Source organism: Aotus nancymaae, unplaced genomic scaffold, assembly GCF_030222135.1.
Source record: "Aotus nancymaae isolate 86718 unplaced genomic scaffold, 86718_ANA_hifiasm-v0.15.2.pri h1tg000006l, whole genome shotgun sequence".
NCBI lineage: Eukaryota > Metazoa > Chordata > Mammalia > Primates > Aotidae > Aotus > Aotus nancymaae.
In genome coordinates, this window is record NW_026988417.1 from 38,732,060 (window position 1) to 38,747,701 (window position 15,642).

Sequence of the window (15,642 nt, forward strand, 5' to 3'; positions counted from 1 at the left end):
TCTCCCAGCACTAATGGTACATACAATATGCATAATCTCTACCTCATAATTTAATGTTTCATTATATTAATAAAAGGTTTCAGATGATTTGCTTTACAAACATATGTGGCTGCCTCTATTAGATAGTAAGTTTCTTCAAAACAAGAGCACCACTTTATACTTCTCTACTACTGTTCATGGCCTCCAGGACAGACTGGGGCACTGAAGAATCAACCAATAAATTGATGCCATAATTTAAAAATGGTAGTATAAGGACAAAGGCAGCATTCGGAAAACAGGATTTTTACTTTTCCCTTCATGTTAAGTCTTCTAACGAAAACGATTCCTTGTAACTCTGAAGTATCTTAGTGTACATACAGTATACAACATCTGAATATATAAATAAAAAAAAGAAACAGAAATGCTTAAAAAAAAACTTACTTGATCACTGAGAAGAGAGTTCTAAAAAGCTGAATAAAAATTTCATTGCAATCTTCCAATTCAAAGCAGATGTTATATGATTTAACCCAAGCTAAATTCTTAAATAAACAAAAATAATTATTGAAGTATATATAGATAGATAGATAGATACAGAATAGTTACATAATAAAAAGTTCAGTATAAATTAATTTTTAGAATTAGAAACATATTATAAAGTCTATAAAGACTCAACATATCAAATTTTAAGTGTTAAATTAATCACATACTCTGACCTTGAAAAAGATATATACCGGATGGCATCAATTTTCTCAAACTGAAAATACTCAATATTTTTGGGTTGGTAGATATATTTACATGCAAAATTTAAAGAACAGTGAAAATCTGTTTTTAGATTAGAAAATAGGAAAAACAAAGAGATACAAACAAAAGGTATAGTTTCAAATAATCTAGTTTTTCCATGAGAATATACTTTATCTCTTCAGAATAGGAATAAAAATGATATTTTCCTTATGAAATGTAAAAGACATTTTATTATAGGCTTTGAATAAAACACAAAGACTCATTTTACATTACAAAGTTAACATGAAGAATTTGCTATCATGTGAAATAATGTAATAGTTATTAAATAAATTATTAAATAAGTTATTTTACCTCTAATAAATAAAAGTATCTGTTAAACTGTGGACTCTTTGTATCCTCCAAACCTTTTAATTGTCTGGTAATAAACAAAAATATGTCCTGTTAAAAAAATAAAATATATTAATTTAGACACAAATACTTTTCTTTCAAAACACACTAACAGTATGTAAATATATTATCTGTGTACAAACTACAATAAAGAAAATTCTCCTTTGATGAGTGTCTTGGGACTGGCCTAGTCCATTATTCAAAATGATTCAAAAGATCCAATCAAATAAAATTATACTCTCTAGAAGCAAAAATAAAGACAGTTACTTCTACAAATCTTTAGACTTTTGTATTCAGGAGGACCACATGCTCTATATCTCATTATCTTTTCTTCTACTATTGAGCTTTCACTTTACTATCTCTACTTTACATTGTGGCAAAAACTATCTTCATGTTAAGAAGTTGGATATGAGTCTTTCCATTACTATTTCCTACACGTAAGTAGTAATTTTTAGCTAATACTTCTGATGTTGATGTATGACTATGAAGTTGTGTGTGAAAAAAGGCAACAGACTAGTCCAATGGTTCTATGTTTCATGATAATAGTCTTTCATTTCTTAATAAGTTTTCTTTAGAAGTTTCAACTCACAGTAGTATCAATATGATACAAAATGATTTGGGGGACTATTTTTAAAGAAAGCAGTCTAAAGGATTAAAATTTGCCAAGAATAAAATTATTCAAAATACAAAATCTGCTCAACTGATCAATGTAAGAGTTCCACAAACATTTGAACAAAGGCAGAATGACCAAGATGAGCATATAGTTTTGCATGCCGAATAACGTATAGGAGAAAATAGTCAGATGACTATGTAGTATGCTATTGTTTTAAGAAGCATCATTAATCTGCTATTTGTCCCTGGAACATAGCCATCTGGGCTTTTGTGATGAATTAGCCAGAAAATTGGATTTGAGCATATAGGAACCAGTTTTGAACTACACCTTTCCATGCCTCAAAACAAACAAACAACTCAGTCATATGTGAAAATATTGACTGAATGAATAATTTTGCAACTTATACTCTTAAGATGAAGAGACTAATATGAAACTTATGTTCATAAAGGTAAAGTATAAAAATAAAAGTATACCTTCTGATCAGTTGTGAATGAAAAAGACAATAAAATGATTTTGTAAAGACTATATTTACCTTAAGTTTATCATGGGAAGTATATGGAGCTTCTGGGGCATAGATACGAAAGATATCAGCCAAACAACATGCTACAAGGAGACGCACATCTTTATTGGGGTTCCTGAGGAAGAATTCAGATGCAAGATGCAAGGCTAGTGGGAGATACTGCTGTTTTTCGTCTTCTGAGTCCTGATCCATATCCATAAAGGTTTTCACTACCATCTGTAAAAATGTTCAAAAACACAAAATAATCAACTCTTGGTATTTAGAAATCAGTGGAGGATGTAATTAAAAAAAAAAAAAAGAAAAGAAAACCGTCTCCATTAGCAACCGGTGGCCACCAGACAGTTCACAGTTAACTTTTCATAAATCTTCATTTAAGAATTTCAGAAAAGATCACAAGCATGAAATGGCTAGTCTAAAAAAAGTATCACTTTCTCAATTACTTGTATACACATTATCTGAACTAGCACCTCATTTATGAAGAACTTAAGACTCTTATTACTCATTTTATGTATATCTAGCCCAGGTACTTCCTGGCCCCATATGGACAATAAAATTCATTTGATATTTGGCAACATCACTGATTATGTTTCTTTTATATTTTATTATATTAAGAGTGCCTTGTTTAGGCTCCTTAAAATTGCTATTTCATGCTTTAATGAATTTTACACTTCGCAATAAAAAGTCATTTTCCAGGCTGGACAACATGGCAAGACCCTGTCTCTACAAAAAATACAAAAAATTAGCTGGGTATGGTGGCATGTAGTCCCAGCTGCCTGGGAGGCCAAGATTGGGGGATCCCTTGAGCCCAGGAGGTAGAGGTTGCAATGCGCCAAGATCACACCACTGCACTTCAGACTAGGCAACAGAGTGAGGCACTGTCTTTAAAAAAGAAAAAAAGGCATTTTAAAATTATTTTAATGCAGTTGTATTTCTGATTAAAAGATTTAATTATAATTAACCTGTTGTTATTTATGGTTATAAAATTAACCAATGCACACTTTAGAATCATTATAAAATGCAAAGAAGAGGAATGAAAAAAATAAATAAAAGAAAAATCCATTAATTTCTCAACTCCAGAAACTACTATTCACATTTATGTGTACTTCATGCTAGTCTGTTTCTCTGTAATTATGCAAATAACTGTAATTCTTTATTTATGTATCACATCACAATAATTTCCTCAGACCTTAAAAATTATTCTTTAATTATAAATCATAGTTTACTTAATCTGTGTGATGGTTAATACTGAGTGTCAACTTGATTGGATTGAAGGATGAAAAGTATTAATCCCGGGTGTGTCTGTGTCCATGCTGCCAAGAGATTAACATTTGACTCAGTGGACTGGGGAAGGCAGATCCACCCTTAATCTGGTGGGCACAATCTAATCAGCTTCCAGCGAATATGAAGTAGGTGGAAAAACGTGAAAAGTGCAGACGTTTAGCCTCACAGCTTGCATCTTTCTCCCATGCTGGATGGATGCTTCCTGCCCTCAAACATCTGATTCCAAGTTCTGGCTCTCCTTGCTCCTTAGCTTACAGACAGCCTATTGTGGAATCTTGTGATCATGTAAGTTAATATTTAATAAACTTCCCTTTAGAGTGAGAGTGTGTGTGTGTGTGTGTGTGTGTGTGTGTGAACATGGTAAGACCCTGTCTCTACAAAAATATTAGCTGGGCATGGTAGCATGTGCCCCATATATATACCCTATTAGTATCCTATATATATCCTATTAGGGGAGGAAGAGGGTATGTGTGTGCGTATTCCTATTAGCTCTGTGTGTGTGCATATATTCCTATTAGTTCCGTCCCTCTAAGAGAACCAGGACTAATACAATCTGTTGCCGTTGTCAAATATTGAAGCTATACTTTTATTTTGCCAAGTTTTTTTTTTATCATAAGTGTTACATTTATTATTATTTTGAGACCAAGTCTTGCTTTGTTGCCTAGGCTGGAGTGCAGTGGAGCGATCTCAGCCCAATGCAACCTCTGCCTCCCAGACTCAAGTGGTCCTCCAACCTCAGTCTCTCAAGTAGCTGGGACTACAAGCATGTGCCACTATAGCTGGCTAAAATTTTTTAAAATATTGTTTGAAGCAACAGAGTTCTGCCACGCTGCCCAGTCTGGTCTTGAATTCCTCGGCTCAATCGATCTGTCTGCCTCAGCCTCCCAAAGTGTTGGGATTACAGGCATGAGCCACCATGCCCGAGCCTATTGTGTATTTTTTGACACCTAATGAAATAATCACATTTTCTCCCTAATTCTGTTAATACGGTGAATTCCAATAGCTGATTTTCTAATTTTAATCCAAGTCTGCATTCACAAAGTCTAATTCAATCCGTTTGCATTGCTAAAATAAAGACAACTTGGTTATAATACTTTAATGTATATTTTATTTGCTATTATATTTTTTCCTTTATTTCTGTAATCATATTTTTAAAATCTGGCTTATAATTTCTTAAGACAACCATATCATGTTTTAGTACCAAATTATACTGGCTTGAAACAAAATAAGCAGTGATCCTTCTTATTTCTATCAGAGTATTCTGAAAATTTGATAGTAAGATTGGTTTTATTTCTTCCTTAAATATTTAGGAAAGTATAACTGATAAAAGAAGGAAACATAATGAAAATGAGAAAATATTTTGAACTGAATTATGATGAAAATATGAACTACCAAAACTTGTGGGATGCATTTACAGCTGTACTTAAAGGAAATTTATAATCTTTCTTTTTTTTTTTTTTTTTTTGAGACAGAGACTCGCCCTGTCACCCAGGCTGGAGAGCAATAGCGCGATCTTGGCTCGTTGCAATCTCTGCCTTCTGGGTTCAAACAATTCTCCTGCCTCAGCCTCCTGATTAGCTGGGATTACAGGCACCCGCCACTACATCCAGCTAATTTTTGTATTTTTAGTAGAGGTGGGGTTTCACCAGATTGGTCAGGCTGGTCTCAATCTCCTGGCCTCATGATCCACCCACTTTGGCTTCCCAAAGTGATGGGATTACAGGTGTGAGCACCTGTAGAAATTTATAATCTTAAATGTGTATCTTAAAACTGCACCTGGCAGAAATTTATAATCTTAAATGTGTATTTTACAAAAGAAAGAATGATCTATATTTCCATCTCGAGAAATTAGATAAATCAAAAGAAGCTAGAATCGGGGTTTGTGAAGCAAAAGATAGAGAAGGACTGGGCATGGTGGATCACACCTGTAATCCCAGCACTTTGGGAGGCCAGGTCAGGAGGATCGCTTGAGCCCAGGAGTTCAAGACCAGGGTCTGGCTCTGTTACCTGGGCTGAAGTGCAGGGGCGCAATCTCAGCTCACTGCAACCTCTACTTCCCAGGCTCAAGCAATCCTTCCACCTCAGCCTCCTGAGCACCTGGTACTACAGACACACATCACACCTGGCTAATTTTTGTACTTTTTTTTGTAGAGATGACATTTTGCCATATGTTGCCTAGGCTAGAATGTATTTTTAAACTACTGCTATGTAACAAAATACCCCAAAACTCAGTGCCTTAAAACAGTAACATGTATTTATCGTATGTGGTTCAAGAACTTAGCTAAGTCATGTGGGCCTGGAATTTCTCGAGACTGTACTTGGTCAAAGCTGCAGTCATCTGAAGGCTTGACTGGGTGTGCAGGATGTGCTTTGAAGGCAACTCATTCTTATGGTTCTAAGTTGACACTGGCTGTTGTTTATTAAAGTCCTCAGTTCCTCACTACATGGGCCTTTCCGGATGTCTCCAGTGAAAAGGCAGTTAGTTTCCCCCAGTGTGAGATCCAAGAGAGCAAGTCTGAAGTGACAGTCTTGTATGACCTAACCTTGAAAAGAATACACTGTCACTTCTACCACAGCCTATTCATTACTCAGGTCAGCCTGGTTCAGTGTTGTAGGGGACTGTACAAGGGAGTAAATACTATACAAGGAAATAAGGCTCATTCAGGGCTATCTTGGAGGCCTACGATACAATGCCTTCTCATATGTATACTTTGTATAGTCTTCTCCCACGATGACTCTGGATTTGGCCATGGGGCTTTTTTTTTTTTTTTTTTTTTTTGAGACGGAATCTTACTCTGTTGTCCAGTCTGAAGTGCAGTGGCACAATCTTGGCTCACTGGATTCTCTGCCTCCCAGATTCAAGCAATTCTCCTGCCTCAGCGTCCCGAGTAGCTGGGACTACAGGCGCCTGCCATCATGTCTGGCTAATTTTTGTATTTTTAGTAGAGATGGGGTTTCACCATGTTGGTCAGGCTGGTCTTGAACTCCCAACCTCAGGTGATCCACCTGCATCAGCCTCCCAGAATGCTGGGATTATAGGTGTGAGCCTCTATGCCATGTGACTTATTGTGACCAAAGAGACATCAAGACACAAGAGCAGGCCTGATAAACATTTGCCCATTGAGACTGCAATGCTCCCTACGGGAATGTAGCCACCATGCTGTTAGGAATCCCAGACAATTCAAAAGAGAGGCCGTGTATATCACACAGACCACATGGAAGAGAACTAAGGTGGCTTAATTGAGCTGCCATTTAAATTTAGCCACAAGAGTGACCCAGTAGAAGCAAAGTAGAACTTCATAAATACACATAATGAAGGGGAGAAAACCTGTGGTGGCTGTGAAGGTCCTGATGCCATGTATGTCAAACTGATTATCTTCCGATGGTCATGGATTTATTGTAAAAAGAGAACATGCACTAACATGAGGAACAATCAAAAGCCATGTTGAAGTCAGGCGCAGTGGCTCATGCCTGTAATCCTAGCACTTTGGGAGCTGAAGTAGGTGGATCACCTGAGGTCAGGAGTTTGAGACCAGCCTGGCCAATCTGGTGAAACCCTGTCTCTACCAAAAATACAAAAATTAGCTGGGTATGGTGGCAGGTGCCTGTAGTCCCAGCTACTTGGGAAGCTGAGGCAGGAGAATCACTTGAATCCAGGAGGCAGAGGTTGCGGTGAGCCAAGATAGGGTCATTGCACTCCAGCCTGGGTGACAAGAGCAAAACTCAGTCTCAAAAAAAAACAAACAATGTATGTATGTATCATCAAGAACGGTAGCTTGCACTTATAATCTCAGCTACTTGGAAGGCTGAGACAGGATGACTGCTTGAGCCCAGAAGTTCTAGGCTGCAGTGAGCTATGATCATGACAATGCACTTCAGCCTGGTGACAGAACAAAATGCTGTCTCTAGAAAAATAAATAAAATAAATGTTAAAGCATAGGTATATTTTACCTACAAGGTTCACTACACTAACAGTTCCACCGAGATTTCTGAATTCCCAATTGCACTTGATATTGCACTGGAACGGCTGATTGATGCAGACTTACCAGACTGTAAATTATAATGAACTGTTGTTGTTTTTTTTAAGTGACCCCAAAAGGCACCACATGGAAAAGAAGGATTACAAAGTCTTCACAGAATTGTAAGAAATAACTATTCATTTTAAGCCACTAGATTTTGCTTCACCACAAAGGAACGCAAATGAAACTGCATTCATTCTTCCCTTTTTTTGAAACGGAGTCTTGCTCTGTCGCGAGGCTGGAGTGCAGTGGCGTGATCTAGGCTCACTGCAACCTCGGCCTCCTGGGTTCAAGTGATTCTCCTGCCTCAGCAACCTGAATAGCTGAGGCTACTGGCGCGTGCCACCACGCCCAGCTAATTTTTGTACTTTTAGTAGACAGGGTTTCACCATGTTGGCCAGGATGGTCTCAATCTCTTGACCTTGTGATCTGCCTGCCTCAGCCTCAGAAAGTGCTGGGATTACAGGTGTCAGCCACCGCACCCAGCCCATTCTTCCCTTTTTAAAATATGTCGCTCTGTGCACATTTTTAATGTGCTGTACTGAGGCAGGAAAGCTAAAAACTACATTTCCTGGATTCCCTTGCAATGGAGTTGATGTCATAATTCTGGAATAACCAGTCAGAGGCATTTATTCAAGATTTGAAAGGTGAAAGGTCAGAAGAGGTGGTACTGCAGTTTCTGCTGTTAGCTGGCAAGTATGGAGTGAGGTGTTGTGTGTACGTGTGTGGGCATGCACATACACAGTAGCTTTCTACTGACTGGCTGCTAGTATTGTGAAGATAGAGGGAAGAACCATCCATTTTGTGCTGGTACTAATCTATTAAACCGTGTGAGGCTCCGTAGCAAATTATACCAATGGTGATTTCTTAATCACTGGATCACGGCTAAAAGTGTGTCCCTACTGAAGAGCTACAGTGTGGCTTCCTGATTTCCCCACCTTTCTGATTAGAGCACAGGATGCAGCTCTCCTTGTAGGCCAGCTATACGAAGTGTTCTGGGAGTCCAGTCTTCTAAGCCTGAACTGAGGGTGCTCTTCCAGCAATTCCAAATCACTTTTTAAATATCAAGTTCCCTGTCTGCTTAAAGGAACATAACTAAAGCTGGACTGGTGTTTGAAACATGACTCTGATTTTCTCTCAGATCCTTAAACATGTCAGAATCTCCCGTGCCATTTGGGCCTTTTTAAATGCTACTGCTTCTTTGCAGACCAATCTCTTCTTACCTCATCTAACTTATACACTTATGAGAATTAAACAATTTCTTGGTATGTCTGAGGTTTTTTCCCCTGTAAATTATGTTTTAATACCCTCTGGCTATTTATCTATTGGAGTCTAGGGGTTTTTTTGTTTTAAGAAATGAGTAGGAAAAAAAATCAAAATAAGTATTTTGCCCACAGCTAGGTTTTTATAATATTGATAAAAAAGAAACCAAAATAAATAAAATAAAAAAGAAACCAATACCAACAGTGTTAATAATGATTAACATTTCCTGAATACTTACCATATTCCAGCATTCTACAAATATTATTTCATTTATTTTTTGAGATAAATTAACTTAAAATTAAGCATATTTTCATGTATTTGCCATTTATTCTACATTTTCTTGGTGATGTGCCTTTTCAAATCTCTTGCCTTTTCTTTTTTCCTTATAAGTTTTCAGCTTTCATATATTCTGGGTACCAATCCTTCATCAGATACATATTTTGCAAATATTTCCTCCCAGTCTAAGGCTTGTCTTTAACAGCATAAAAAAATTTAATTGGAGTGAATCACCTGAGGTAGGGAGTTAGAGAGCAGCCTAACATGTTGAAACCCCATCTTTAAAAAAAAATTTTTTAAAAATAAAAATAAAAATAATTTAATTGATGTTTGTGACAACCCAAGGTGGGAAAAACAAAAAAATTTAACTCATGAAGGATTTAATTAATGTAATCTAACATCAATTATTTTCTTTTATGCTTTGTGTTTTGTATGTCCTAAGAAATCTTTACCTAACCAAAAGTTGCAAAGATTTTCTCCCATGTGTGTTTTCTTTTTTTTTTTGAGATAGAGTCTCACTCTGTTGCCCAGGCTGAAGTGTAATGGCACAATCTTGGCTCACTGCAACCTCCGCCTCCCAGGTTCAAGTGATTCTTTCTCCTGCCTCAGCCTACTGAGTAGCTGGGATTACAAGCATGCACCACCACACCCAGCTAATTTTTGTATTTCTAGTAGAGATGGGGTTTTGTCATGTTGGCCGGGCTGGTCTCAAACTCCTGATCTCAAGTGATCCACCTGCCTTGGCCTCCCAAAGTGCTGGGATTACAGGTGTGAGCCACCACGCCTGGCCTTCCAATGTGTTCTTGTAAAAGTTTTATAGTTTTTGGTTTTTACCCAAACTATATTCATGTCTATATTCATTCTGAGTTAATTTCTGTGTGTACTGAAAGCTTCTGGGTAAAGGTGTTCAAGCCCCATTTCTAGAAAAAGACTATTCTTTCTCTTTTTCTATAGAATTGGTTTGGCGTGTTTGTTGAAAAAAACTGGCTATAACATGTAGGCTTATTTCTGGACTCTGTTGTGTTCCTATTATCCATTTCCTTTTACTAATACCACATAGCTTTAATTATTATAGCTTTATAAAAAGTTTTGAAATCAGGTAGTATGTGAGTCATCCAACTCAATATAAAAATATATAAAAATGAAGATCCAAACAGACTTAAGAGAAACATACACTGGTGGTAGGTATATAAAATAGTACAACCACTTCAGATAACTGTATGGCAGTTCTTCATAAAATCAAAGAGGCATTTAACATTTAAGTCAAAACTTCCACTCTTAAGAATTTACTGAAAACATTTCACACAAATACAAATAACTGTTCTTAACAGCTTAATTCAGAATATCACAAAACTGGAAATAACCAACTGTCCTTCAAAAGGTAAATGGATAATCTATTGTGGTATAACCGTACAAAAGAATTCTAATTAGCAATAAAAGGAACCTGACAGAAGCAAGACACAAATGGGAAGCAGAGAGGACTAAAAAGCAAAAGGAGGAAACTTATGAAGTGCAAAGTTCTTTCAACTAACTGCACCATGGACTACACCATAGTCAAGCCATGGTGACCCCTCTGACCCACACGTACACCTCGAGATGGCCTCCCAGAGTCAGAAAGTCTGAGGTAACAAGAAAACCGCAAAAGGAGAATAGTTAGCTACTGTAGTGCCTGATTAACCAACCTCGTGACATTCCGCCATTGTGCCTGCCTCAGCTGATGAGTCAACCTTATGACACTGGACCCTGTGGCCTGATTAACAACTGTGCAACATTCTACCCTTGTTCCTGCCTCAACTGATAGGTCAACCATGTGGCACTGGACCATCTGACACCCCCCACCACTTGTCAAAAAAAAAAACATGCCAGTTGGGCGCAGTGGCTCATGGCTGTAATTCCAGCACTTTGGGAGACTGAGGTGGGCAGATCATGAGGTCAGGAGATTGAGACCATCCTGGCCATGGCGAAACCCTGTCTCTACTAAAAATACAAAAAATAGGTCGGGCATGTTAGCCCATGCCTATAGTCCCAGCTACTCAGGAGGCTGAGGCAGGGGAATTGCTTCAATCTGAGAGAGGTTGCAGTAAGCCGAGAATGCGCCACTGCACTCCAGCCTGGCAAAAAGAGCAAGACTCTGTCTCAAAAAAAACAAAACAAAAAAAGTCCTAAAATGTAAATTTCAATTGCCTACCCCCAACCTATAAAACCAGCTCCTATCCCACCACCCTCTGCTGACTCTTTTCAGACTCAGCCCACTCACACCCAAGTGAATAAACAGCCTTGTTGCTCACACAAAGCCTGTTTAGGTAGTCTCTTCATTCAGATCGTGCTTATCATGAGAGTGATAGATATGTTCACTATCTTAATTGAGGATGGTTTCAATGTTGTGTATGTATGTCCCAACTTGTCAGGCTGTTATTTCCTGACAGCAATTATCTGGCACTAAATAGGTGTACTACATTTCAATTCAGTTCTGACACTAACCACCTTAGCGCAGAACTCCACAAGTTAAAAGGCAAAGTTCTTCGCACAAGACTGCTTCCAATTCAGATGCCAGCCCCAAGTGTCAGGGATCACTTACATTTCTAACAGACCAGCAATAAATCTCGGGTTTCCTCTAGCCCCCTTAGGTTTAAACATTTGCTAAAATAACTTGTAGAACTCAATAAAAGCACTGTATTTTTATTTACTTATCTGAAACATAGTTTCACTCTGTCACCCAAGCTAGAGTGCAGTGGCGCCATCTTAGCTCACTTCAACCTCCACCTCTCGGGTTCAAGTGATTCTCATGCCTCAGCCTACCCTAGTAGCTGGATTACAGATGCATACCACCACAACCAGCTAATTTTTTTTTTTTTTTTGAGACGGAGTTTCGCTTGTTACCCAGGCTGGAGTGCAATGGCGCGATCTCGGCTCACCGCAACCTCCGCCTCCTGGGTTCAGGCAATTCTCCTGCCTCAGCCTCCTGAGTAGCTGGGATTACAGGCACGCGCCACTATGCCCAGCTAATTTTTTGTATTTTTAGTAGAGACGGGGTTTCACCATGTTGACCAGGATGGTCTCGATCTCTTGACCTCGTGATCCGCCCACCTCGGCCTCCCAAAGTGCTGGGATTACAGGCTTGAGCCACCGCGCCCGGCAATTTTTTGTATTTTTAGTAGAGACGAGGTTACGTCATGTTGGCCAGGCTGGTCTCAAACTCCTGACGTCAATGATCCACCTGCCTTGGCCTCCCAAAGTGCTAGGATTACAGGTGTGAGCCACTGCACCCAACCTGAAAGCCCTATATTTGTTGTTACAGTTTTATTATAAAGGAAATACTTAAGCCTAAACAGGATTATATTATAAAAGAAATTCTCAAGCCTAAACAGGATTGAGCCTGCTTTTTCATACTTGGATGGTAGACCACTGGTGAATAGCAGGTGCTGTGAGCTAGAAGGAAAAAGAAAAAATAAACAGAAAATAGCAAGGTGGAAGAGAAGTATATAACTCAAAAACAGTGAAATTGAAGAGACACATAAGTCAAAGACTCGGGGGAAAAAGGGGGTATGTGGACGGGATGGGGACAGAGAGCTTCATGCTCTCTTCTTATGAAATCTGGACATGTCATCCTCCCGGAATATCACTGTGTTCAGTAACCAGTAACCTCCCCTGAGCTTTAGTGTTCACAGGTTTCGCTGGGCTTTATTACACAGGCATGACTGATAAAATCAAGACTGAACTCAATCTCTAGCCTCCCTCTCCTCCTGGGAGAAAGTTCCAATCCTCTAATTTAAGCGCTTGGCCTTTCTGGTGACCAGTACTATCCTGAAGCTATTTAGCACCAATGCTGGGAACTACCTCGTAAGCATAACAAAGAAACTCTCAACTGGGAAATTCCAAGGGTTTTTGAAGCTCTGTGCCAGGAATCAAAGCAAAGACCAGATGGATTATTATATCATGTCATATAAATATGCCCAAATTATTGCACAGTATTTCAATTACTCCTCAATGTAACTATTAAAAAAATTTTTTTTTTCAATTTTATTTTTTGAGACAGGGTCTCACTCTGTCACCCAGGTTGGACTTACAGTGGTGTCATCAAGACTTACAATAGCCTCAACCTCCCAGGCTCAAGTGATTCTCCCACCTCAGTCTCCCAAGTAGCTGGGACTACAGGCATATGCCATCACGCACAGCTAATTTTTATTTAATATTATTGGTAGAGATGGGGTCTTGTTATGTTGCCCAGGCTGGTCTCCAACTCTTGGCCTCAGATGACTTTCCTACCTCAACTTCCCAAAGTGGTGTGATTACAGGCGTGAGCCACTGCATCCAGCCAAATGAACTTTTTATAAGCCCAACATAGCAAATAAGAACTCTATTTTTTTTTTTTGCATTCTTTTAAAATTTTATATGCATATATCTTAGGGCTGTAGACTTAACTTTCCTAATTTTGTTTTCCATGGCTTATTCTTGAGCACACAATGATAATCAATTATTATATTTATACATCACCTTTTTTTACTTTTCCAAGCTCTTTTACAGCTCTTGGCATTACCCTTTCCCAGGCCTGTGAGGTAACTGAGATACGCAACATGTATCTTTTATACCAGAGACCTGAGGCAGATGTTTGCCGGAACGCCTGTCAGTTTCACGGAGGAGAAACTCAAAACTGGCAGTTCCCGAGTACCTCCTACAGGCCCGGCCCAGCCTAGGCCCTGGGTGACCACACCACAGCAAGCCGGCCCCCTTCCTTCAGCCTTGTGGATAAGGGAGAGTTGGCCGTTTTCATCCTGGCCTCCTTTTGTTGTTTGGATGTTTCGGCGGGTTCCACCTCGGCCTTTTAACACTTCTGGGAAGCCTACTGTGTTCGCTGCGGACCCTCAGCGGCAGAAGAGCAGGCAAGAAGTCGCAGCCGCCAAGGGAAGTTGGGGATCTACCAAGTTTGGGTGCGGCAGAGTGGGGCATGCCGCGCCCCACAGGGATGTGACCTCGGAGGGGGCTTCGGGTAGGTCTTCGGGTAGGTCGGGTTGAGGCGGGAACTGGGCGTCCCCAGTGCCCCAACGCTGGCCCCTCACTTTTTAATTGAAATGTAAATTGGTACAATCACTTTGGTGCTTTCAGTTAAGCAGAAGGTATGCATGTCCAATGATTCAACAATTTCACCTATGTTGATGGCCTAAAGCAACTAGAGTATGTATACACAGTGTTAAGCGTTGCCTAAAGCTACCTCCTTGCATAAATTCAGCCTAAAGGATTCTTCATACATGTGAGCAGTACCTAACCAGATTGTAAAAAGACTAACCTACTCTCCTACCAATCACACAGAATTGTGGCCAGTTGTTCACACTGTGATCAAATAAGGTAAACACTGAGCTGTAACCAATTCTGCTATTTTTGTACCTCATTTTCGTTTTCTGCATATCACTTTCCTTTTCCTGTCCATAAATGTTATCCGATCACTTGGCAGCTCTGAAATTGTTCTGAACCACTTGAGTTTGGAGGGGGCTGCCCAATTTGTGAATCATTCTTTGCTCGATTAAATTATGTTAAATTTAATGTGTCTGGTTCTTCTGTTAACAATAGCACTGTTGTTTGTAAAAGCCAAAAAACTACAAGTGAAAAATGTCAACAGAAGACTGAATAAACTGTATAATAAGATACTATATAGCAATAAAGATAAGCAATAACATAGATGTGAAGCTCAAAATAACACTGAAGACACAGTAACACAAGGAACCATATAGTGTGAGTCTAGCCATATAAAATTGAAAAAGTAAAACTAGAAAAAAGCCAGTCATGTTTGCCAATGCTTGTAGTCCCAGCTACATAGGAGGCTGAGGCAGCAAGAGGATGGCTTGAGCCCAGGAGATCAAGGCTATGGTTGAGCTATTTGTACATTGTACAGTGGCTTATGCCTGTAATCACAACACTTTGGGAGGTCAAGATGGGAAAATCGTTTGAGTCCAAGTGTTGGAGACAAATCTGGGCAACATAACAAGACCCCACCTCTACCAATAATAATAAAATAAAAATTAGCTGAGCATGGTGACACATGCTTGTAGTCCCAGCTACTCAGGAGAATGAGGTGGGAGAATCACTTGAACCTGGGAAGTCGAGGCTGTAATGAGCTCTGTATATGGTTCCTTGTGTTACTGTGTCTTCAGCGTTATTTTGAGCTCACACCACTGCAGTCCAGCCTGGGCAATAGAGTGAGATCCTTTCTCAAAAAAAAAAAAATTTTTTTTAATATTTTTTAATAGCTTCAGTGGGGCCGGTCACAGTGGCTCACGCCTATAATCCCAGCACTATGGGAGGCCAAGGCAGGCGAATGACTTGAGCTCAGGAGTTTGAGATTAGCCTGGCCAACATGCTGAAACCTCTTTTCTACTAAAAATACAAAAATTAGTCGGATGTGGTGGCACATGCCTGTAAAAATCCCAGCTACTTGGGAGGCTGAAGCAGGAGAATTGCTTGAACCCAGAGCGGGGCAGAGGTTACAATGAGCTGAGATTGCACCACTGCACTCCAGCCTGGACAACAGGGTAAGACTCCATCTCAAAAAAAAAAAGCTTTATTTAAGG

General features: G+C 39.3%; 1 protein-coding gene across 2 annotated transcripts in view; it reads right to left on the minus strand.

Annotated features, from left to right (window-relative positions):
* PDS5A (PDS5 cohesin associated factor A) overlaps window positions 1-15,642 on the minus strand; it is a 156,322-nt gene that overhangs the window by 106,021 nt on the left and 34,659 nt on the right. For both annotated transcript variants that reach the window (XM_064366510.1, XM_064366508.1), the window contains exons 3-5: window positions 2,253-2,456; window positions 1,072-1,158; window positions 421-518 (exon numbers count right to left, since the gene is read on the minus strand). In XM_064366510.1, coding sequence (XP_064222580.1) covers window positions 421-518; window positions 1,072-1,158; window positions 2,253-2,456 — 389 coding nt within the window. The remainder of the gene's footprint in view (window positions 1-420; window positions 519-1,071; window positions 1,159-2,252; window positions 2,457-15,642) is intronic.